This window comes from Perissodus microlepis, chromosome 10, assembly GCF_051167445.1.
Source record: "Perissodus microlepis isolate ML-2025 ecotype Zambia chromosome 10, ASM5116744v1, whole genome shotgun sequence".
In the NCBI taxonomy this organism is placed as follows: domain Eukaryota; kingdom Metazoa; phylum Chordata; class Actinopteri; order Cichliformes; family Cichlidae; genus Perissodus; species Perissodus microlepis.
In genome coordinates, this window is record NC_140470.1 from 32,699,075 (window position 1) to 32,725,347 (window position 26,273).

Consider the following 26,273-nt stretch of genomic DNA (forward strand, 5'->3'; position numbering starts at 1 on the left):
AAGTATCAGCTTCATTCACAAAAGTTGATTCTGTTCATCTGGTTGTTTTCAGTGGGAGAAACTTTTCGTCAGTCATCAGGTGACTTCTTCAGTCTCAGCTGACTGCAGGTTTCCCCAGTCTTATAAACAGTACATTTACATAATTACTGAAACTCGCACCACTGAAGGAACAATGGGCTGGGAGGTCAGATCCTTGATCATTAATATGCAAACTCTTGTGCCTATTGATCAACAACCACTGATCAGTGGCCATGAGTACCATTCACAGAGGGTTGGGGAATAGCTGCAATCACAGCATTGTAAGATGGCGAAAGAGGTACCCTTAGGCTCCATCTTATCTTAATGACCTTGTAGTACCATATCACCCTATTAGAGCACTTCGCTCTCGCTCTGCAGGCCTACTTGTTGTTCCTAGAGTATTTAAAAGTAGAATGGGAGGCAGAGCCTTCAGTTTTCAGGCCCCTCTTCTGTGGAACCAGCTTCCAGTTTGGATTCAGGAGACAGACACTATCTCTACTTTCAAGATTAGGCTTAAAACTTTCCTTTTTGATAAAGCATATAGTTAGGGCTGGACCAGGTGACCCTGAATCCTCCCTTAGTTATGCTGCAATAGGTGTAGCTGCTGGGGAATTCCCATGATGCACTGGGTGTTTCTTCTTCACTCACTATGTGTTAACAGACCTCTCTGCACTGAATCGTACTTGTTATTAATCTCTGTCTCTCTTCCACAGCATGTCTTTATCCTGTCTTCCTTCTCTCACCCCAACCAATCACAGCAGATGGCCCCGCCCCTCCCTGAGCCTTGTTCTGCCGGAGGTTTCTTCCTGTTAAAAGGGGGTTTTTCCTTCCCACTGTCGCCAAAGTGCTGCTCATAAGGGGTCATATGATTGTTGGGTTTTTCTCTGTATCTATTGTTGTAGGGTCTAACTTGCAATATAAAGCACCTTGAGGCAACTTTTGTTGTGATTTGGCGCTTTATTTTATTTATTTTATTCAGTGTTTTTAATTTATTTTTTTGTTTTTTTAATTTTTATTGGAAATATTGTAAGTTCTTCTGTTGCTGTTATTAGTTAGGATTTAGTTGAGTTTCATTCTAGTTTTTGTTTGTTCTATAACTCTTGATTTTTAAGTCTTTTCTTGTCCTCTATGTACTCTGTCTTGTCGTCAGTGTTTTACTTTCAGTCATGGTAAAATGGTAAATGGCCTGTATTTTTATAGCGCTTTGCTTAGTCCCTAAGGACCCCAAAGTGCTTCACACACACATTCACACACTGGTGATGGCAGCTACATTGTAGCCACAGCTGCCCTGGGGCGCACTGACAGAGGCGAGGCTGCCGGACACTGGCGCCACCAGGCCCTCTGACAAGTGCCTTGCCCAGGGACACAATGACCGAGACTGTTGGAGCCGGGGCTCGAACTGGCAACCTTCTGATTACAAGACGAACTGCCAACTCTTGAGCCACGATCGCCCCAGTCATCTCCTTTATCTGTTTTCATGTGTCTCTTCTGGTGTTCCGGGTCACCCCAGTCTGTTATGTGTTTTATGTCTGTGTGTTCCATATTGTCAAGCTTGTGTTGTCATGTCATGTCTCTCAATGTTCCCTGTTTTATTTTGAAGAGTCGGGAGTTTCAACGTTCAATGTGTTTTGTTTTACTTCCTGTGGCGTCATTGTCTTCATTCCACTCAGCTGTTTTCCCATGTGTTTCCACTTCCCCTGATCACCTCCTGTGTATACTTGCCTGTGTGCTTTCATTCAGTCTTTGTCAGGTTGTGTCACAGCTGAGTGGCCAGTGTGCTTGTGAAGTGGACCCAAAAGCAGATATGGAGGAGAGGAAATTAAGTATAGCAAAAAGCGAGACATTTATTTAGGCTGATGAAAAAAAAATAGCAAAATCAAGCGAGACAAAACAAAGATGGAACTAAACTGAAACCTAAACTGGAAAAATTAAAACTAACTGTAAAAATGAGGACAAGAGACAATAACATGAAACTGAACAGGAAAGTACAAAAACGTGCCTGTGAAATAATCTGAGCATGAGCATAACCTGCACAGTTGAAACAAGACTAAACACACAGAAGGGTAATGAGTGAAGTGGAAACAGCTGGGGAGACACAGCTGTGGCTAATCTGACATAACAAGACAAAGGAAGCAAAGCAGAATACACTGATATAGGACACAGACTTTCAAAGTAGAACAGGAAACATACAAACATAGAGGCAAGGATGAAAAGGAAGACAGAGAAGAAAAGCTGTATCCCAATTCAGGGTCTGCAGCCTTCAAGGCCGCATTTGAAGGCCAATTACGTCACAGCGACGCGATGAAGGCTGTCCCAATTCGAAGGCTGCTCCGAATGCTGGCAACAAAACCACCCTTCATTTCCTTTAATTTTAAGGATGGGTCGGGTGTATCCTGCGTTGCCCGACCTATCCCTGAATTCATAACACGGCGGTGGGTGTGGATAATTTTTCCGAAAAAAAATGGCAGATGGCTGAAGCGGGGCAGCCGAATGGCGGAGCAGTCTATGCCGACAAACACGGGAGAAACCAGCGCACGGGACGAACAGTCAGCCACATGATTGGAATTACCAGCCACGTACTGAATGTCCATGGTAAACTTTGGACATTGCAAACGTCAAGGGTTTGTGGTCCACGTACGCGGTAAAGTGACGAACCTTGAGAAAAAAAAAGATGGGTTGCCAGGTGGAGAGCTAGTAGCTCCCTGTCAAAAACGCTGTAATTGCGCTCACTGTCTCGTAGTGTACGACTGAAAAAGGTGAGCGGTTGCCAGACACCCGAGATTCAGGTCGAAAGGCATGTGCAGAAACTCAAAAAGGCCGAAAGGTCTAACGACGGCGATTTTGGGGACATCCTCAGCGCGCACGGTAACCTGGTGATAGCCCCGTACCAAATCAATCTTCAAAAAAACCGAGGTCCCTGCAAGATGGGCGGAAAAATCTTGGATGTGGGGAATGGGATAACGATCGTTCTCTGTGACATTATTGAGACGTCGGAAATCCCCACAAGGTCGCCACCGACCGTCAGATTTGGGCACCGTGTGTAATGGGGAAGCCCAGGCACTATTCGAACGCTGCACGATGCCCAGGCGCTCCATGGTGGCAAACTCCTCCCGAGCGACAGCCAGTCTGGCAGGGTCGAGGCGGCGCACACGCGAACACCGGGGGCCCTACTGTAGTTATGTAATGCTCCACCCCGTGCTTCGTCACAGTGCTTGAGAAAGTGGGGACAGTGAGTGAGGGAAACTCAGAAAGCAAACACTGAAAAGAGTTACCCGAAGCTACTGAGTTAGCATGCACCACGGGCTGAGCACCCCGAGTCAAACAGGGTAATGAAGAAAATGACACACCGTCAATTAAACGCCTGTTAGCAACATCAACCAGCAGTCCGTGAGCACAAAGAAAATCAGCGCCTGTTATAGGCACGGAGCTAGCAGCAACTACAAAGTTCCACTGAAAGTCACGGTCATAAAGTCACGGTCATAAAGGCAAACAGTAACCAACCTTTCACCAAAGGTTTTGATGGGGGAGCCATTAGCCGCAGTTAACAGGGGCCCACAGCCCTCAGCTAGCCTGTCCGAGCCAGCTGGGGGAAGAAGGCTCTTCTGTGAGCCGGAGTCCACCAGGAAACGCCTCCCCGAGCGCGAGTCCTCCATGGAAAGCAGCGTTTCCTTGTTGTCAGCAGTCGCGGCTGCTACAGCGCGCTGGTGGGCCCGTTTCCCTGGGTCTTGAAACTGCAAGGCGGCAGACAAAATGCTGGTGATAAAAACAAAGCCCTTTTCCGCGGTGCTGCGGTGCCACCGTGCAGCGATTCCAGCCACCCCAACACTTCCCTTAAACTCGGGTGTGAGTGGAGCCACTTGGTGGTCTGCCACAATAGGAAATATAAATCACTGCAACGTGAATCTTTACTGAAGCTCAGTATTTGACACAGAGTTCGAGTTCACTGCTGTAATAACTAATAATGATTAATATAATAATAACTTTAATAGTGGCCATATTATATTTACATTACCGAAGTGAGATGATTTTAGTCTCATGAACAACATCAGCTAATTGTTAATTAATTTAGCTAATCTTAAAATGACTGTTCAGTACTAAAACTGAAACTTTAAGTTTCAGTTTTAGCTCTCGCCCTGTTCGCCTTGCTTTGTTTTTGTATTCATGTTTTTTCAGCCTAATAAATGGCTCGCTTTTTTGTTTTAACGCAGTTCCTTCTGCTTTCATGTCGGCACCTGGGTCCTCCTCACTGCCACACAGCCAGCTTCAGCCAGACTTACACAGACAAGAGAGGGCTTGAGGGCTGTCACGGTCCTGGGTCGGTGATTCATTGTTTTGTGTTTTTGGTTAAAGTTTTATTCTTCGAATTATGGTTTTCTGTTTTATTATATTTATTGTTCCTGGGTTCTAGGTTTTTATTCTGGATTCTGAAGCTCTCAATTTACCGGTCGATGTACGTCCCTACCCTCACCTATGGTCACGAGCTGTGGGTAGTGACCGAAAGAACAAGATTGCGGATACAGGCAGTGGAAATGGGCTTCCTTCGTAGGGTGGCTGGCCTCTCCCTTAGAGATAGGGTGAGAAGTTTGGCCATCCAGGAGGGGCTCCGAGTAGAGCTGCTGCTCCTCCACATCCAAAGGAGCCAGTTGAGGTGGTTCGGGCATTTCCCGCCGGGACACACCAGGACACGCTGGAGAGATTATATCTCTCGGCTGGCCTGGGAAAGCCTTGGTGTTTCCCTGGATAAGCTCAAGGTAGTGGCTGGGGAGAGGGAGGTCTGGGCTTCTCTGCTTGGGCTGCTGCTCCCGCGACCCGGCCCCAGATAAGCGGAAGAAGATGGATAGATGCATGGATAGGCTTTGGCAGTCTATGTCCTGTCATCTTTTTTAAAAAAAAGTTTTTTTCTTTATTTTATTTTATTTTATATTATTATTATTATTATTATTTTAACTTGTTCAATGTATCATTTCTGGTATGTCAAGTGTACAGCACTTTGTGTTCAGCTGGGGTTGTTCTGAAAGTGCTATATAAATAAATTGCTTGCTTGCTTACTGTGTCCATGTATTGAGTTTTGCTTCCCCTGTGTCTTGTTATGTCCGATATGTCCCAGCTGTGTTCTCACCTGTTCCCCATCCTTTCATTTTCCTACTTGTGTATTTAAGCCCTGGTTCTTCCTGTTCCCCATTTCAGGTTTTTATGTTTCACGTCTCTATCCTGTCCACACGTTCTGCCAACTTGCTAACCGTGGCAGTTTCTATCCCATATGTTAAAACAAATTCCAGAGTGTGATTAGTGTGGTGGGTGGGTTCTTTTACATGCAGAGAGACGCCAATTGAGTCTAAAGCAGTGTTGAGGCTGTCATTTTTAGCATTTACATGGATGGTAAAATCACCCCCAATAATTATTTTATCTGAGCTGAGCACTAAATCAGATAAAAACTCTGTGTGAGGCCCAGGTGGACGATAGATGATAACAGATAAGACTGTTTCTGAGTTTTACAGGATATGCAGAAGAAGATTAATGGATGGAGACTAGTATTTTTACTTTACTTTGATAGTTTTTTTTTAAATCATGTACTATATGGGACGACCGTGGCTCAGGGGGTTGGGAAGCGCATCTGTAACCGGAAGGTCGCCGGTTCGATCCCCGGGCTCTCTGTCCTGGTCGTTGTGTCCTTGGGCAAGACACTTCACCTGCCGCCTACTGGTGTTGGCCAGAGGGGCCGATGGCGCGATATGGCAGCCTCGCTTCTGTCAGTCCCCAGGGCAGCTGTGGCTACAACCGTATCCTCCACCAGTGTGTGAATGAATAGTGGCATTGTAAAGCGCTTTGGGTGCCTTGAAAAGCGCTATATAAATGCAATCCATTATAATATCTTTTATACTGTAGCTGTGTTGTGTTATTACAGTTGTGAGCCTCAGAATATTGTTTGATAGCAACATATTTAATCAGTAAGAGCTGCAGAACTGTAAATAGAGAGCTAGTAACAGCCATGAAACCACGATGTCACACTTACACAGACTTGTTCTAAAAATTAAATTTGATTAAACAGAAATAAAGCAAAACAAATCCTGCCTTCACTGTAACCAAACAGCCTCCTCAGTGAATGTACTGTCCTTGAAAACTGAAGCCAAATACTGAAGAAATCCAGCAAGAGGAAAGGGTTAAGAGGTTGACTCCTAATTTCAAATGGTGTTTGCACCGTACGCTTGTATGTGAAATTCACTGTTACACCACACATTTTTGTATTAAGTTCACAGAGACCAAAGAAACGTTAACATTTACTTTTCAAATTATTGTGACTGACAGGGTTAGCACTGCTTCCTCAGAGCAAGAAGATCCCGGTTTGAATCCCACTTCCCACAGTCCAAAGACATATTAGGTTTCTGTTAGTCCTGCGATAGACTGGTGATCTGTTGAGGGTGTACTCTGCCTCATATCCCACCAAAGCTGGGAAAGGTTACAGGCCCCTCAACCCTGAGCTGGATAAGTGGAAAAAAATAGATAGATCACCATCCATCCATTCTGACTGCAACTAATGGAGGATTATTAAAATTATAACAAGGACAGGCTTGTATCGCTGGATTCTAAAAAACTACTGTAAAAAACAACATGTTATTCTTAAAAGGAAAAAAACAGGAGGAGAAGCTTCTAGTTAATTTAGGATAGTCACTTAGTAGACAGTGTGACAGAGTTTAATGAGCGTACAGAAACATTCATTGCTTCTTTCCAAATGTACTATAAGGGTAAATCTTAGCCTCCGCTGTGGCAGCTAAATGTTTCAGTTGACAACATAGGTTAGAAACAAGGATGGGTCTGATGGTCTGGTCTCTGAGACCATAAATAAGTGCACTCAGACATCTGGGGAGAATAAAAAGAAGGACATAAAGAGCATTCTGTATGAGCACAGACACTCTATTTGAAACAGTTTTTGAGGTGAGTAAAAGTAATGCATTGTTCACAGTTGAAGAGAGGCTGAAGCCGAGCTGCACCAGATGTAGCAGCAGGGTGTTACGAGCCTTCCGGGCTGAAGCTTTGTCTGTGGAGGCCGATCTAGCTGCCAACATAACACCTATATAAGAGCAAGTGACTCCAACAAAAGCTGACACAAACAGAAAGCACGTGTAAGCTTTGTCATACTCATGAGATACAGGTGTGAGAAACATGAGAAATGTGTTACAAACATATCTTTTCAACTGCAGACTCTGCAGCTCTTCAAATGGAAATTCTAACAGCAGCAGAACTCGAATGAGAATATTCAGTGAACAAAAGATCCAAATCATAATAATGGCCACCTCTGTGTTTCTGATGGTGATGATAGTAGCGTGCCTGAGTGGGTAACACACAGCTACATATCGCTCCAGAGACATCAGCACCAGAGTGAGAGGAGAGATTTCATTGGTGAGATTAGCAAACATGACAAGAATACCACAGACAGGATAAGGTAACGTTATTCTACAAAAAGACATCATGTATAGTATCTGGCTCACTGCCATCTGTAGAGTGTCTGCAAGAATGAGGTTGTACAGGAGAATGTAACGGCAGGTTTCACGAAACACTGATTTACTCCTCAAGGTGAATAACGTGATCACATTAATGCAGAAGAAAACACAGCATGGTAATGTAGTCAGGGAGGAGAGCAAACCTCTTTCGAGGTCATGCAGTCCAACAGAGATGTTGGTCTGAGATATATCAGACATATCAGAAGAAACATTGATATCATTAGACAAGAAGAATGCAATAAGTTTCTATTATTATAAATTCTGGTTTAAAACTCCAGTTGTTTACCTGTGCAGGTAATTATCAGGCTTTAGTCTGTGCTTGGTCCTATGGAGGGCTGGTCTGCCAGGTTTGCCTGCATTTGAATGTCATATATCATTTCCTTTACAACACAGAGCTCATGTGACACAGTTATTTGTCAGCATGGTTAGCAGGCCAGTAACAGATGATGTAATCTAATTTATCACACTGACTGATTGGTTCACACAGTCTCTCCACATGTGAACAGGGCCCCTCAGTGCCACACCAACACGTTCTCGCTCCCAACTCGTCAAACGTGTGAGGCATGGTCAGGCTCCCTCTGCTTCACTTATCGACGCGCAGGGTCCCCCCCTCGCGTCGACAATTGACGTGCAGGGTCCTCTCATTGAATACTATAGAGCTCCTTAAACGTTGCTTATTGAGGACGAGAGATTGCCGCGGAAGAGCCTGTTGTCCGTATATTTATATATTTCCAAAATCACATTGTAGTGACGTATACAGAAACAATAAATTATATAATTAAACAACTACCCGAGAAACAGCAGAGAAATTAATTATAGGCTGTTACTTTTGTATCGTTTATTGCATTTATGGAGGGAGTGATGTATGCTGGGTAATGGCACAGCTAGCGACTGGGTGACTTTATTCACCCGCTTCGGCTGTTATCAGTCCATACAATGGGCGTTATTAGCACAAATCAGTCCCATAGATATGGGCCATCTCCTGCTAGATTGTTCAGAAGGTTGTTCTCATCCATCCAGATGGAGGATCACTAACAGGAGCGTGGGAAGACTCCAGAATCCACTCTGGCTGGAATCCGGTGGATACAGCAGTGTGTACAGGTAAGACCATTTAAACGGACAGCATTTATAGAATGACTATTAAAAGTCAGCGAGTGTCAGTAATGTTAATGTGGTTATGTTAGTAATACACAGAGTGCTAATATAACAGCTTTAAGATGCATTTGTAGATATTATTACGTGTTTTACCGTCTTTATGGTGCTAGCTTAAAGTTACGGTGTAAACGTTAGCTGAATGACCACCAAACGTTAGCTTATGGGTTGTACGGAAGCTCCAAACGCAATTTCATTGTTCTCTGACAATGACAATAAATACTTATCTATCTATATTGGAGGAAAGCTGTTACTGTTTAAACGATGTTAGCACAGAAATATTAGCTTCTGTCATGACTGATGAAGTTACTGGTTAATAAAGTTTCCAGTAAAGTGTTTAATCGCAGCCACAGACTGACAGCAAATATCTCGATTAGCTTCAGTGCATCTGTAATAAATATGTGCAAGTTTCAGTGCTTCGTTTAAACTGTATGATACTTATACTGACCCAGGGTCAGTGTAAAATACAATCCTAGCTGTGTGAACAAAGCCTGGCTCCTTTAATCCTGCATGACAAACCTCAGGATGCAGGTTATTATTACTCTTTCCTGCTGGCACACCTGAGAGTCAGCTAGAAACTTACAGTGACGTGGACATCATGCAAAGACTGCCAGACTCTGTAATATGGCCTGCATTTGTATAGCGCTTTTCTAGTCCATAGGACCCCAAAGCACTTTACACTACATTCAGTCATTCACCCATTCACACACACATTGGCGATAGCAAGCTACATTGTAGCCACAGCTGCCCTGGGGCGCACTGACAGAGGCGAGGCTGCCGGACACAGGCGCCACCGGGCCCTCTGACCACCACCAGTAGGCAAACATGGGGTTAGTATCTTGCCCAAGGATATTTGGCATGCAGCCAGGAGGCAGCCTGGGATCGAACCACCGACCTTCTGATTAGTGGCTGACCTGCTCTGCCACCTGAGCTACAGCCACCCCAGCTGTAATACTGCAAATGATCAGTGACTCATGTTAACACTAAACTTTAAACGGCACCTCTGTGTCTCTGTGTGCTGAACATCTAGGATTGAGTCAGGCTGCATCAGCTGAAGCTGTTATTTGTACATATCAGTATTTTTTATTCAGGTGTGGGGAAAATACGTAAGACTGCAGTGAAGCGATGCACCAGATTAATCCCTGGCCAAAGCTATCGTACTTAAATCAGACTACTGATCCAGCCACATCAGCCTTTTGTGAGGTCTGTTTAAAGTAGACTAAAAATGAACTGCAGGTTCCTGAGAGGTGGACTGTGAGCACAGAAACACATGTTCATACATACAGCTGCAGCAAACTTACATTAATTTTAAATAGATTTGTTACTCTGATGTCTGTCTCTGTGTTAGTCCTCTGACAGACTGGTGACCTGTCCAGGTGTGCTCTACCTATGACTACTGGGACAGGCTCTAGCTCCTGTAATAGAAATTTTCTGTTATTCTCATTTAAAGTATTTAAGTGCTTATGCATATGCTTAGTTGTGACACTGTTACTGTTCAGTGAAAGTTTCTAAAACTAGATGAACTTACTTCAGCGTCAGCAGTTTGAGAAAACAACTCCCTTTACAGGTGCTGATAAGGCCAAGGGCACAAAACAGCTTAACCATTGATCCGTTAGGTTTCATAGCGAGACATAAAGGAGTAGGAGCACAACTTCTGTGGCAGCGCTGACATGACTGAACTGTTTGATGTGTGTTGGCGCAGTAATAAATAGCTTGATCACAGCTCTTTCTGTGTTGCAGACTTTATTTAAAAAATTCCACGACACCTCCCACCCTCCCACTGTGAACCTGAATTGAATATTCAGAAGACATTTGTTTAAATAGTTCTACAAATCTGAGCTGTTGCTGTGTCCTTGGATTGTGTGGTAATAATATTAGAGCCTGCAATCTTTCTTACTGAATCTCTGCTATGAGTCATGTTACCTGAGATTAATTCTATGTTTACCTGTCAGCCTGGACGAATGTGCTGTGTGAAGGAAATTACATTAAATCAGATCTGAACTGCGTACATTTAAGGAAGCTGTTCATCCAGCAGGACCCAGACAGCGTTTTCTATCTCCCAGCTGGAGGTTTTTGTTTGTCTGTGACTGGAGAGTCAGATTTTTGTTGAGCTTCACACTTGCAGAGGTAAGTCAGTTTGCAGCGATCCCTCCCACCCTGGCTTTTATGTGCTAGATTTCTTATCTGAAACAGTAATATTTCAGTGACTGCTGCTTATACCACAGGTTAATACGCTCTACTGGTCCCTGATGGGAGAATCATCAATTTTGGCAACAAAGAAGCCTGGTGGATGTTTGTTTACAGTCTGATGATGGGACATCATGCTCTGCATTTCAAAGTTTGCCTCCTCATTATTATTCATACCCAGTAATGTGAAGTATGCTTATATCTACTATAACTGAACCAACCTGGTGCTCTTCATTGAGTCTGAATGTTGGATGTTGTGTATCTCGTGTTCTCTGGGCTTTGTTGTCCTCAGTCTTTTTGCAGGATCAGAAAACAAAACCAGGAGGCGCGTAAATGTTTCTTCTCCATGATGTTTCTTCAAATGTTTCTTCTGGATGATGATAAGACTGTGACACGGGATGCCACCTTTGGTCTTGTGATGAAGCAAAGCTCAGGAAGAAGTGTGATTAAATGGTACCCACATGTGTGCTGCTGAGAAGGATGTACAGGGGCACCTGCAGCCAAATCCAAGCCTCAGGTTAGTTGTAGTTGCAGAACGCTATAGGACTGAGACAGCTGAGGCAGCAAATGTTTGATTAAACGGATGAAAAATAAAATTATCACTTCTTAAAATCTGTAGCAACTTCAAGTCTGTCAGCATGCTGAGCATGCTCAGAATGTGACAATATATTTTTGTTCAATATTTAATTTCTGTCAGTTGCAATTGTTAAATGAAAAAAAAATAAAAATATATTCTTATAATTTAGCAAACTAATTCATCAAAAAAATATATATACACATATCTGTATTAGTTTTAATAAATTAATGTGTCACCTGTATTGAAAATACCAGATTGTATTCATACAGAATCAGTTTGGTATCTTTGTCTGTCTGCTCACTGATTGTTGAAACTAAGAGCTGCTTTGATCTGTTTAGATCTAAAGTATCCAAAGTTGATGTTTCTTCACCCTTGTGTGTGTGATATGTGATTTCCTACATGCTGGCAGAGCAGAGCAGCAGTTTGTGCTCACAGATGGTGACGGTGTGGAGAGACGGTGGCGTTTCCTCAGAAGAACCAGCAGAGTCACAAAGGACACCAGTCCATCTCACCACCGTGACTCGCTGACTGATGCTCGTCTGCACTGCACAGAGGAAATCAACTGACCGAGGTTTGTCCAGTGACGTGTTATGAATGTATATTTGTTTTATGCTTACAGATGTTTTTCTTGACAGAGGCTCTGCAGAGGTTAGACAAAGCAGAGAAAACATGTGCTTTACATTTTACTGTGGTTTACTGGGATATTTGTTGCCTGATGGAGAAATGGAATCAAAGGGAGATGTTTTTGCTGTTTTTGTAATGATGTAAGTAAATCTTCAATATTATTTATTTGCTTGGTTATATTAGGAGTGTTTCTGAGTGAGGGGGAGAGGAGTCATCATCCAGGTAAAGTGACGTGGATCAGTGGATACACTTGTCTCCCCTTTAAAGGAGACAATCAGAGTCATCCTTAAATGTTAGTGCTTTCAAATACACAAACATTTTTAAAGGACAAAAATGAACATCCAACTTTGACTGTAACACAAAATAAATCTTTGCATGTGTGTTTTCAAACTCTCAGATGGGCAGCATATCAGTCTTGGACTGTCTAACCTGCAGCACTGAATGACCACCACACATGAGCATGTTCCTGCAACATTCAGCATCTGATCCTTCATCTGTGTGCTTCTGCTTTTGGTAAGTAGAGTTACCCAACTCCAGTAACTCTAAACACATGCCATCCGTTTCTAACGGCCTGGTTACTTCCTGCTTCCTTTTATTGCGTCACACATTGCTTTAAGTTTTTCAGTGTCCAGTTATTTTTTACTGCTGTTTGAATTCTCTGTATGTTTGACCCTGTAGACTGTTTGATGGACTGCTTGTCTTCCTGTTTGTAACCGCCGCCTGTTTTTGACGAAAGATTTGGATTCCTGACTTTAACACAGCCTCTGCGTGTCCTCCCTTTGTGTCCTCTTCCTCTGTGAATGTGTTGCATGCAGTGTTGGTCAAGTTACTTGAAAAAAGTAATCAGTAACTAATTGCTGATTACTTCCCCAAAAAAGTAATCCCGTTACTTTACTGATTACTTATTTTCAAAAGTAATTAATTACTTAGTTACTTAGTTACTTTTTAAAAACACGATTTACAACCTGAATAGGTGATAAAGTGATAGATCTTTCAGCCCAATTCTACTTTTTCTACATAATCCATCAAATAAATGTAATCAAATGGAAAAGTCTCTTTTTAAAACTTGTTTTATTAGTTTTAATCTTTTAACTTTATGCATCAAGCAAAAATTTAATTATATGCACCATTCTCTGACTGGAAGAAATTAGTTTAACATTTAAACCTATTTTCTGCACATAAAATAATTTTTTTTTTGTGTTTACACTCAGTCTTTCAAATAGATGCAAGTAAAACACAGCAGAAAATAAATAAAATCAAAGACTAGCGGTCCTGTTGCTCTATTTTCACCTGTAAAGCAGGAGTGGGGCAGGCGGAGGTTTACCCTGGTGCAGGTGAGCCGCAGCGGTCAGTGGAAGAATCCGCGAGTTTCTCTGAGTTTCCCATCACGTCGTAGCTACTCGGTGCTTGTTTGGAAGTTTAGGGGTTTTTTTCGCTGTAAAAAGAAGTTTTCTTCCCACGCACAACGGACACTAATGTTTTTGTCACTTTTTATGGAATCAAACTCAAAGTAAGGTCAGTACTTCCACGCTTTAAACGCTGCACGCTCATACTCTCTCCTGCACTCGATATATGATCCATTGTTGATCTGCACACAGCTGTTGTCACAAACTTCGCACTTGCTTACGTCACTGTCATGAGACACTCTCGCAAAAAACTCACGGTTTTAGTAACGCAGTAACGCAGCGTTCCTACGGGAAAGTAACGGTAATCTAATTACCGTTTTTGCAATAGTAATCCCTTACTTTACTCATTACTTGAAAAAAGTAATCGGATTACAGTAGCGCTACTGCCCATCTCTGGTTGCATGTGTCACAGATTCATTTTATTAACAGCTTTCCCACAGTGAGTTGCATCAGCATTCATTCACAGCACATTGCAGAAGGATTCAGATTAATACAGTGATCTTACAGTCAGAAGGATCCTGACAGAGTGCCACTGTGAATTATCTTTCATCAGGTAAATTTTAAAGTTCAGTATTTCAAAGCAGGCGTTATGAAGAATCCTGCTGGCATTAGGACTGTAACAATATGTACTTACAAAGTCTAATTTTTCTAATTATGTTAGAATATTGGAAGACAACCAACTTTTAGTGTTTTCCGCATATTAATTATTCTGACATGGAGACGTGACTCTAACTGTACAGAAGCACTAAACAACTGACAATCTAACAGACATCATTGGCCCGAGCCGTCATGCACAGTGAGTCTGATCCTTTGCTGTGAGAGTCTGACAAGCATGTTTCTGGTCAGTTTGGAAGAAATAATATCACAATGTTGATCTTTCTTTCCAATATTCCTTCTCTTTTACAACAAACTGTGATCCAAGCTACTTATGTTCACAGCATGTAATGATACTGACAGTCCAGGGCATTGTGGTCTGTTGAGCTAGGGTTAGGGTTTCAGACATATTCAGTATCGGTCCTTTTATATTATAACCACGTATCCACCCAGGCTCATGGTGGGGCAGGGCTCTGTCCTGGGATGCTTGAGTACAAGGTAATGTACACCTGGCCAGGTATCCAGTCTGTCAGAATTGTTTTCAATATTTGGTTCAAAAACACGAGTGAAAACAAAAATCCAACAAGGATTCTTGCATATGATGAATGAAGTCTGTCTTTGACTGTATTGTGCAGCTGATCCATCAAACCCCCAGCAGGTGAACCTTATTCATGACATAACACGGCAACAATGTAAAAAATGAAACAGCAACAGTCTAAATGTAAAGTGCATTCTAAACTCCTCTTCAATAAATCATATGCAAAGAGTCATTCAGGACTGTAAAACGTGAACTACAGAACCCAGAGTCTTCATCATTAAATCTCTGGTTGCTTCATTTTTCTATCCTATATCAGATACTTTAAGGTTAGGTTAGGTAAACTTGCATTCTCATGGTGAGGCAAAGTGCTTTATGTGTGTGTGTGCGTGTCATGAACGGCTATAAAAGGCCTATAATTAAAGAACAAAGCGGGGTTTGAGTTCGAGTTGCGGCAGACTGTCACTGCTTGTAAATGGAACGCAGCCTTCCTACGGCGGACAGCTAATAACAGGAATCGGACGCGGTCCACCCAAGTCCACAGCAACCACCATAGCAACCGCCTAGCATGACCTTCAAAACATATTCCGTCATCATAACTGTGGTGGGGCGTGGTCTGCGGTGCCGTGCAGGGAGGGCGGACGCACCTGCATGGCATCCGTAATCACGCCCGCTGGGTTAAAACACGGGGACTCAGGTGTGCGTGGGTTGTGTTGTGGTGAGATGTGGATAAAGGTGGCTCTAAATGATACTCCGTGGACCCGCCGTGCCTTATTCTCACCACATTGGTGCCGAAACCCAGGAGGCGGCACGGCGGGACCTTATCGGAGCCAGGGAAGGGAGGAGCTGGCCCAGAGGGTGGGTGCCACCCCTACAGGTGTGTCCCGAGGACAGTGAAGCGGTGGAGGAGCCGCATGAGGCACCTCAGCAGCCGGACGTGGCGGACGAGGCTCGCGGGGATCTGCGCCTGCCGGAGGAGGGGGAACAGCCTGATGAAGGGCTGCTCCTGCCGGGAGCGGTGGAGGAGCCGCTCCAACCGGAGGCGGCGGACGAGGCGCGTGAGGGTCTGCGCGAGGGCTGCTGGAGCAGGCTCCCGCCAGCGGTGGAGGAGCCGCTCCAGCCGTTAGAGGTGGAGAAACCGGGAGGGGAGACGGCGGTCCCCGTGCCAAGGGAGCCTGCTCGACCTGGGCCCGAGGTCGAGGATCGAGCTGCCCCGGAGCGTCAGATGCCCGAGGGGAGGGGCTCACTACCGGGCCGGCGGGGTCATGCCGGCTTGCCAGGTAGCCGGCCTCCGGACCAGTTTCGCCGCTGCTGCTGGAGGCGTGGCCGACCCCCGGACCAGCCTCGCCGCCATTTGAGGCGCAAGGGACTTTGCTCTGTTCCCAGGTTGGCAACCGGTGGGGTGGGGAGTAGGTTCGGCCGGATGACTCCCCGGCCTCAATTGGGCGATGGGGGTGCGTGGTGGGGCGTGGTCTGCGGTGCCGTGCAGGGAGGGCGGACGCACCTGCACGGCATCCGTAATCACGCCCGTAATATTATTGGCCACCGGGCCACAGTGGATGTCCCAGGTCAGCGAGGGGGCAATATAACTATGTGTGCTGCCATTTCTGAGAATGGTGTGGCCACTCACATCCCCAGTCTTGGCCCATACAACACACACAAGCTCCTCATCTTCTTGGATCGCCTTTATACCAGTTTTATCCCTGAAAATGAGAGAGGTCTCATAGGGCCTCACCTACCCATTTATGTAGTTGTGTGGGACAATGTCAATTTCCACCATAGCCCACTCATTAGGGGCTGGTTTGCAACGCATCCAAGGATGGTCATGGGGTTCCTACCACCTTACTCTCCTTTCCTCAATCCGATAGAGGAGTTTTCCTCTGCTTGGAGGTGGAGAGTGTATGAGCCTCATGCTCAGGATCAGCCGTCCCTGCTCCATGCTATGGACGCAGCGTGTGACGACATTACAGGAGATCAATGCAGGGGATGGTTGCGGCATGCACGCCATTTCTTCCCTCGTTGCATCGCAAGAGAAAGTATCCGCTGTGATGTGGACGAGAATCTGTGGCCAGACGGACAACAGCGTGTAAATAATCAGGAGGGTGAAGACAGTGGACAAGAGCGGGAGAATGAGTACAGCGACCACTGAATAAGTCCTTGTTTTTTGATTTTGTGTTCATACAATTTACTACTGTAATGTACATTTTCTTTTTACATATGTATGAAACTTTCTTTGCGTGTGAATAAAAAATGGTTATCATTTCCTTGGTAGTGTGAGTGCAATCTGTGGCGTCAAACCTCGGAGGCTACTCTTTTCTGTTGTATATTGTTGGTCCTCTGCCATAGTGACACAACATCTAAACATTTTGTATGGCAGTACTCACACAATGCCAAAGGGACGATGCATTTTGGGGGCACTGACTGTTTAAATGAGAAAGGGATTTAGACTGAAGCCTGAGTGGACAGTTTTGGAAGAGAGATGAGCTTTTGCAGAGTGTTTTGCCAAATGATCGTAGAGTTTTGAGAATGTAATTTCTGTTTCAAGAAATGAGCCAAACCAATGGAGAAAAACTGTAAGCCAGGAGTAGCATCTTTCACGGCACCCGAAGTTCTAATCCCAATAACATATTGTTATACTAGGAACCAAAACTTTTCTGTGATTAATCTGGCAGATTTAGGGGTTTTTGTTTCAGTGATAGGTTGATTCTGCCAGTTAGGTTTGGGTTGTCTTCTTATTTTAACAGAGAGAGTTTTTCTATACATGGACATGTCCAGAACTGGGCCCAATATTTTTGTAACAGTGCACTTAGAGAAAACCTGTCAGGTGTCACCCTTATGGTGATGATGTTTTATGTTTTGACGATTTAATAATCAGCTCTCTTTTTCTCATTTTTGTTCTAAGCAGGCCTGCAAGATTGAGTAAACAGCGCTGTAAAACATTTTTGTGAGAGCAAATATAAGGTGAGCTTTTCCAGATTACGATGGGCTCAGGAGAAGGCTGCCTATGGGGGACCTGATCAGAGTGTGAGTCCCTGTCTAAAAGGATTGCAGCGAGTCAATCCAGTCCAAAATCATAAAGAATTGTTTTTCCTTTTAAAAATGATGACGTGATCTTGCTGGTGATGGAGGCTGGAATAGCTTGCGCACCGGACTCCACTATCAGCAATATCTAGTTTGAATGCAGGTGAATGAGTGTGTGTGACTGGACTGACGATGTGGACTAAAGTCTTGACTGACTGGATACTGAGACAAAGACTGGCTGTGATTGGGTCATTGTTGGGAAATGCTAAAGTGGAAAAACAAAAGAAAAAGAAAAAAGGGGTTGCAAATGTGAAGTTCATATTAATCAACAGGTTTTGTATTCAGGCATGGGCGGTGTGGAAGAAAGCTCGAGGAGTTGAAGAGATTTAACATGATAATTAAACTGACTTCATTTCTTAACATAGCTTTGCAGGCCCGGAGCATATTTACTCTAGAGGAGAATTTCTGAGGTTTTCCGAGAAATGATATGACGAACCTTTTTCTTTTAATTTCGTAGATGTGGTGAAGCCTTTTCCTTCTGTTTGACACATGAAAATGTGTCAAAATGGGGAATTTTAGGTTTAATTTGAAACAATGGGTTCCATGTATGACCTTTTGTGTGTTTGATAATTTAGGTATGATAAAACTATTTTCATGTTTAAGCTTAAATGATTAAAATAAACTGAATCCCGTTTAGAAGATAAAATGCATGTGTTCATGAGAAGCTGAGTACCACACTGAAGGGGAAACTGTGGGACAGCAAGCTGAATGAAACATATGCTTTTGTGAAAGAAGGGAAGATGTTAAGATTGAAAATGTTTGATTTCTTTTTGATTTCTTTTACTAAAATAAGCGGTTATAATTATTTTCATACACACATGACAATAATGAAGGACTTAGAGTGCAGAGCGGTAAATGCAAACACGCTTACACACATAGAGAATAATTAGACTAATCCTGTAGATCAGAGAGTCCCGAACATGATATTCTGAGCCAACTTTGAATAGCTAAAAGAACAATGGATGAATAAATTAGCTTATTGAGGCTTCGCAGAGAGGTGTTTGCCTTTTCTGTCCTTTACAGAAGGAGCAGATTCCAGAACCACAGCAAAAGCACGAAGGGGTTGGCGAGAATCCAGGAAGCACCAGACCGAACGGATCTGGCTAACAAAGGGGGACACAGTGATCTAAAAGTAGCATAGATCCCAGAGAATCACCCGTCCCAGAAGATTAGTTGTTTAAATTGTAAAGAAGGTCAAAAGCTCGTTAGACAGAGGTTCTAGTGTGAGCACAAAAGTAATGAAAAGTAATGGGAGAATTAGCTTTAGTAATAGTCTGTAGGATTTTTATGTTATGTCAATTGCCCGAACCCAGTGGTCATGCCTGATATGGTCTAGCCATTAAAGGGGGACAGAGCGACAATTAAGAGAACTGACAGGTACGGGGTATAGAAATAGCAACCTGGGGATTTAGTGGTGTGCTGAAAAAAACAGGAGTGCTGTTTAAAGAGGAAACTGCTTAACTCCGTCGAGACTGTTTCCAAAGATTTACAATAAGACTATTCCAGGACCTTTTACTAGGAAAAGCTGGTTACATTTGGTTGGATTTTACAGTAAGCAGTGAGGGAAGTCAGAAGCGGGTTTAAACTACTTAAACTCATGTAATGAGTATCATAATTTCTATTTTCTGTCCTATTCATCACATATTTCATAATATAAGCTTATATAAGCAGAGAGAGAAGATATGGAGACTGTAGAAAACTTTAGAAAAGGACTGTGCTGTAACTCAGATGGTGGATACATTATTGAAATCTAATAGGTAACATTATTGTAATGTTGTAAATGTAATTAAGTTTTTTTATATAGCACCAAACCACAGCAACAGTCATCTCATGCATTGACAAAGCATCATTATTTAATGTGAACATATGTTAAGCCCTGCAAAGTTAGCACATTATAACTTAATTTCCCACCTCATCCAATGGCAGCAACCTTTCTCTCATTGTTTTTTTGTTTTTGTTTTGTTTTTCAATTTTGAATCCATAGTTTTCAGTCACATGACTGACTCACACATGAACTGTCCAGTAGAATAAAAATCTCACCTGTCCCGAATCAAGACCACTCAGATCATCTGTTCATGGAAAAAAAGCTACGATACAAGGAGAAGCTACACATTTTGGGGACTCGTGATCCATATTCTCCCCCAGCAACTGTCCCACAGCCCCTGTTTGGTGACATCTACATGTATCTTGCAGAGAATCCTTCACCTCACACTGCTGCCTGAATAAAAGCTTTCAACTGCAGACCTGTAAGGCTGGGTTATTTAAGGTATGCTCACATGTTGACGGTATAATCTATGCCATTTTGGCAGCTGTAAATAAGCAAAGTACAGCTATATATATATCACAAAGTCACAAAAGTCACCTCAAGGCGATTTATGTAATGGGGTGAATACCATACAATATACAGAAAGTCTGTGATCAAACTATTTAAGACTTTTTGTTGATTGAAAATTCACCAAATTATTCAAGACTGATAGCAGAGAACAACTTTACCAACACAAAGCACCTTTAGTTTTCCAAAGTGCTGAATTTATTTGCACAACTTGGAACTGAAAGAAAACCCTCTAGGACACCTACAGTAATTCCAAGGCTAAACTGCAGGTTTAGAAGTAGGACAAATGTAGGCCAATTACATCTAATTAAAAATTGCTGCAATTTCTTTGCCTGAGCAGTGCTTGAGATAGCGTGGCTGTGCACAGATTACGGGGTTAAACAAATGTGACGCTCTTTCCTGTTTTACCAAAGCATGTAATAATTTGAGAGAATTATAAAGAATTATGTTCCTTTAGTAAACAGCAGCAAATAATTCCTCACTTGTGTCATTTGACAACTGTATGGTTTTCAATAAAAATTCAAAAGTCAAGTCAGTAACAGAAGGAGTTATCCTAAATTGCAGTACGGTACTTTGAGGTTTGTATGCTTGTAAGCGTGGTGTATACTCTGACTAACACTCTACTTCGATCACAGCCTTCAGTCTTGGCTGTATGACTGAGTATTTCAGTCGACAGCAAAGATAATATATGAGCACAGGTCTGATGCTTTGATCTCTGATACCATAAATCAGTGAACTCAGACATCTGGGGAAAAGGAAAATACAAACATAAAAAACATTCTGGATGCGCACAAACACTATCCTTGTTAAAACTCTTGCAAGTGCTGTGAGTAGTGGGTTACAAATGGTTGAAGAAAGACTGAGACCCAGCTGCACCAGATGTAGCAGCAGTGTGTTACAAGCCTTACGGGCTGAAGCTTTATCTGTGGAGGCCGACCTGGCTGCTACTATAACACCAATATAAGAGCATGTGATTGCCACACTTGCTGAAATAAACAGAACACATGTGAAGGCTTTGTCGTAATCATCAGACATAGACCCACCAGACATTGCTATTTCAGAGCAAAAGTCCTTCATCTGCAGACTATCAAGGGCTTCAAAAGGAAACTCTAACAGCAGAAGAACTCGAGTCAATATATTTAGTGAACCGATGGCCCAGATCACAATGATGGCCACACCTGTGTTGGTGATAGTGATGATGCTAGCATGCCTCAGTGGGTAGCACACAGCGACATATCTCTCCAGAGACATCACCACCAGCGTGACAGGAGAGACCACAGTTGTAAGATTGGCAAGCATGGTGAGAAAACCACATACAGGATATGTTAGTGTTATCCTACAAGCAGCAATAATATACAATAACTGACTCAGTGCCATCTGTACTGTGTCTGCAAACAGAAGGTTATACAGGAGAATGTATCGCGACGTCTCACAGAACAAAGCTTTACTCCTTAAAGTAAAAAGCATGATTCCATTAATGCAGAGAAATAAACAACATGGCAGTGTAGTCAGAGTGGAAAATAAAACTCTTTCCAAAACGCCTTGATACTGCTGGTTAGCAGTGACATTGGTCAGAGACAGATTGGCAAGTAACATTTCAATAAAGAAATTCAGTTTTTAACATCTTCAGTGGAAATAAAACACAAAAAAGTATTCCAACATTTAAAACAGAAAGATCCACAAAGCTCTTTTCAGGTCATCCTCCTTCTGCAGGAAATTAATAGGTTAGAGGGCTGTGGCTGCTTTCAGCTAAACGGCACTGGACAGCAAGATTTTCTTACCCACACATTGTGTATATACGCTCTGTAGTCACACCTTTTCATGTGACTATCACATGTCTGCATTATTTTTTCCAGTTTACTTACAACCCCCCTCCTCGCCCCAGGGACATGATAACTTGAACATTATAGTATAGGAGTAATACATTAATAGCCTGTTAAGTTGATTCCATATTGTTTAAAGTCAAAGGAGCTTGGAAAGAAAAGCGTCTGGACTTCTTTAAGTTGCTTGAAGACGTTTCACCTCTCATCCAAGAAGCTTCTTCAGTTCACTGGTGGAGAGTCCGAGATTTAAACTCAGTGGGAGTTTCCCCCCAAAGAGGGACAAAGGACCCCCTGATGATCCTCTAATCACATGAGCCGAGGTGTGAAAGCGGGTGTGGGTCCCAATCAGCCAGGGTTTCAGGTGAGCTCATTGTGAAACCTGGCCCCACCTTATCATGCGAATTCCTGAGGTCAGATGGCCCAGGATGTGAGTGGGCGTTAAGGCGTCTGGGGAGGATCTCAAAGCTGGATTATAGATGGCAGAGAGTTGGTGTCGTAAACCCCGCCTCTGTTCAAAGATGGTCGCTCACAGTGGACATAGATGCTTCTTTCACTCCTCTTTCAAACCATCTGTCCTCTCTGTCCAAAATGTGAACATTGGCATCCTCAAAAGAGTGACCTTTGACCTTTAGATGCAGATGGACTGCTGAGTCTTGTCCTGTGGAGGTGGCTCTTCTGTGTTGTGCCATGCGCTTGTGAAGTGGCTGTTTGGTCTCTCCGATGTAGAGGTCTGGGCATTCCTCGCTGCACTGTACAGCAAACACCACATTGTTAAGTCTGTGTTTTGGCGTTTTGTCTTTCGGGTGAACCAGTTTGTGTCTGAGCGTGTTGCTGGGTCTGAAATGCACCGGGATGTCATGCTTGGAGAAAACTCTCCTGAGTTTTTCTGATACACCGGCTACATAGGCGATGACAATGTTGTTGTGTCTTATCCTCCCTCGCTGTTGGATAAATTTTCATGGAAACATAATATTGCCTTCCATTGCTATGCAGATGATATCCAAATCTATTTCCCCCTGAATTTGGATCTCCAGTCCCCTCTATTGCTTTTGCTAAACTGCCTGCGTGATGTTAAAGACTTGCTACTGCACAACTCTCTCACCCTTAATGAAAACAAAACAGAAATTAGCATTTTTGACAGTCACATCCCCGTGGAACAGCTATCGGATATCCTGGGATCCTATACCAGTCATCTTTCCTTTACTGTTAGAAACCTTGGAGTAGTGCTGGATAGTTCCCTCAAATTAGACAAGCAAGTGTCTGCAGTGGTGAAAACCAGCTTCTACCAACTACGCCAAATTTCCAAGGCAAACCCTATATACAACATAAAGACCTAGAAAAGCTCATTCATGCTCTTATTACTTCGAAATTGGACTATTGCAATTCTCTTTATCTAGGCCTTCAACTTTCCTACATCCAACGCCTGCAACTTGTCCAAAATGCCACAGCATGTCTTTTAAGCGGCACCAGAAGACATGATCATATTACACTTTTAAATTTTAAAGTTATTTTAAAATTTTAAATAACTTGGCACCCAGCTACTTAATCAACCTCCTTGACCTATACATCCACAAGAGAGCACTTAGATCCTCTAATCAGAGGCTCTTAGTGCAACCGATGTCCCGATGGAAGACTAGAGGGGATCGTGCTTTTGCTTTTGCCGCACCTCCATCCATCCATCCATCCATCCATTTTCTTCCGCTTATCTGCGGGCGGGTCACGAGGGGAAGCCGACCAAGCAGAGAAGCCCAGACCTCCCTCTCCCCAGCCACCTCCTCCAAGGCGTTCCCAGGCCAGCCGAGAGATATAATCTATCCAGCGTGTCCTGGGTCTGCCTTGAGGCCTCCTCCCGGTGGGACATGCCCAGAAAACCTCACCCAGGAGGCGCCCAGGAGGCATCCTTGTCAGATGCCCGAACAACCTCAACTGGCTCCTTTGGATGTGGAGGAGCAGCGGCTCTACTCTGAGCCCCTCCCGGATGGCCGAACTTCTCACCCTATCTCTAAGGCAGAGGCCAGCCACCCTTCGGAGGAAGCCCATTTCCGACGCTTGTATCCGCGATCTCGTTCTTTCGGTCACTACCCACAGCTCGTGACCATAGGTGAGGGTAGGGATGTAGATCGCTTTCACACTCAGCTCTCTTTTCACCACAACGGACCGGTACAGCGTCCACATTGCTGCGGCCGCTGCACCAATCCGTCTGTCAATCTCCCGCTCCCTTCTCCTGTCACTCGTGAACAAGACCCCGAGTTACTTAAACTCTCTTTATTTAGGCCTCCAATTTCCCTCATCCAACGCCTGCCACTAGTCCAGAATGCCGCAGCACGCCTTTTAAGCGGTACCAGAAGACATGACCATATCACACCCACCCTCGCCAACCTTCACTGGCTCCCCGTCAAATATCGTATCGTTTTTAAAATCCTTTTATACCCTTTTAAAATTTTAAATAACCTGGCACCCAGCTACTTAATCGACCTCTTTGACCTATACATCCCCACGAGAGCTCTCAGATCCTCTAACCAGGGGCTCTTAATGCAACCAATGTCTCGACGGAAGAGTAGGGGGGATCGTGCTTTTGCCGCACCAAAACTCTGGAACAGCTTGCCGATTGATGTCCGTGCATCGGAATCCATCCAATCTTTTAAATCATGTTTAAAAACCCACCTGTTTAAGCTTGCCTTCCAAACAACTTAGTTTTTAACTTTTCCCCAGTTCATGCTTGTTGCCACGTCACCATCTGATAACTGTATTTCCTTAGCTGATAACTGCATTTTCCTGCTCCTCTACTGCTGTAACCCCGCAAATGCGGCTCGTCTGTGAAGCACGTTGATGTACCTGGGTCTTTTAAATGTGCTATAGAAATAAAATTGAAACTGAAACTGAAACTAGAGAGGGACCAGCAGATTGATTGGTTGATTGTAATTGATTGTTTATGATGTATTATAATAATAAAAATGGATTGCATTTATATAGCACTTTTCGAGACCCTCAAAGCACTGTTCAATTCCACTATTCATTCACTCTCGCATTCACACACTGGTGGAGGCAGCTACAGTTGTAACCACAGCTGCCCTGGGACAGACTGACAGAAACGAGGCCGCCATTTCGCATAATTAGAGAGTTGAATGTATTAAGAAATAGTAATGAAAATGATATTAATTAAATGTTTTAGTGTGTCAATACAGGTGGACTCTTGTCAACCTAAAAACATGAGTACAGCGGCAAAATGATAGATTAACAGAATTGGGATGAAAACAGGCTTTGGCTTAAAATGTGACAGCTTCACCTCTCATTCTGTCCTCATCCTGAGAAGAAGCTTAAAGGACAGTCAATCTCCTGATGAAGACAGAAGACAGACAGAACATCGTGGACTTGAAGAATTAACAGCAGGCAGAAGGACAGTGCAACTGAACTATAACACTGAAGAGTCCAGCAGCAGCATGTCAGAAAACACTTGATGGAACATGCACTCTGATTTACAGGCTGGGAAGTTGAACAGTGGGATGACTGTGTGAAAGCACTGGACAGCACTGGACACTGAGTTTCAGATTTGCCATGCTGGGAGTGAACCTCAAAGGAAAGACTGAAAAGATCAAGAGAGAAGCAATGGAGAGAAGAAACAGCTGATTTGGGCCTGTGTTGATCTGCGAGGCCACACAGCTGATTGAGGACAGGGACGAGGATGATTGGAAGGTGAATCTGGGGTAAGATAGTGAATGTGGGAAAATTGGATTGAAAATTGAGACTGAACTCATGGAGGTTTAGAAATGTCCAGAACATGACAACAGAAAGGTAAAAAAAAAAAAAAGATAAAAAAAGAAATAAACTAACAAGTACATGAATGAATAGAAAACACACACACAAATTGTTACATGTGAAATTATTTTTTGATTCTTTTTATTATTTTTAAAATAAAAAGAATTTAATCATGTGGTAGTGTTTTAAATATGTATTTCTCTTGTCAAGGCAACTTCTTGAGATATGACTCAGTATGCAAATTAGTTGAATGAGTGGCGACAGGAAAAGAAGAAAAATGAACTTGAGTTTCCTGTCTGACCATCTGAGTGAAGCTTGCACTGAAAGAGAGTCTGTGTCTGTGTGAGAAGAATGGTTTGGTAAAATACAGGATAATTAAATAAAGTGGTCAGGTCTCTCCAGAAGTGCAGATTTGGACAAGAAATTTATAATTTAGTGATGTCACATTGTTATAACGTCTTTAGAAAGGGCTTAATGAGAATATCAATAGCGTGCAAACTGTGGCTTTTAACAAGATTTCCTGTGTATTTAGCAGGTGAAATTATGTCAGGTGACCTCAGATTGTCAGGACGCTGAAGAACCTGAGGCCACTGAAATATAATGTGGGGAAAATGAACAGAGGGAGTGATTTTAAGTCTGATTTCAGACTATGTAAGTATTAATTAAACCAAGAGGAGGGCAAAACCTTT

At 43.3% G+C, this 26,273-nt stretch overlaps 1 protein-coding gene and 1 long non-coding RNA gene across 3 annotated transcripts; one reads left to right on the forward strand and one right to left on the reverse strand.

The window, feature by feature from the left end:
* Window positions 1-11,078: 11,078 nt before the first annotated feature.
* On the forward strand, window positions 11,079-12,782 carry LOC146379738 (uncharacterized). Of its 2 annotated transcripts, none has more exons than XR_014801460.1 (4): window positions 11,079-11,373; window positions 11,848-12,004; window positions 12,241-12,279; window positions 12,455-12,782. It is a non-coding gene; the product is annotated as an uncharacterized LOC146379738 (long non-coding RNA). The 2 variants fall into 2 exon arrangements; XR_014801459.1 differs by having other exon boundaries at window positions 11,853-12,004.
* Window positions 12,783-20,617: 7,835 nt separating this feature from the next.
* LOC146379739 (odorant receptor 131-2-like) lies at window positions 20,618-21,601 on the reverse strand. The gene has a single exon (XM_084941120.1). It carries the CDS (start codon window positions 21,599-21,601, stop codon window positions 20,618-20,620), a length of 984 nt encoding a protein of 327 aa, XP_084797246.1.
* Between the last annotated feature and the right edge of the window lie 4,672 nt (window positions 21,602-26,273).

Excerpts from the sequence above, each read along its gene's own strand:
- LOC146379739 (XM_084941120.1), bottom strand. The coding sequence starts at position 21,601 with ATGTTACTTGCCAATCTGTCTCTGACCAATGTCACTGCTAACCAGCAG.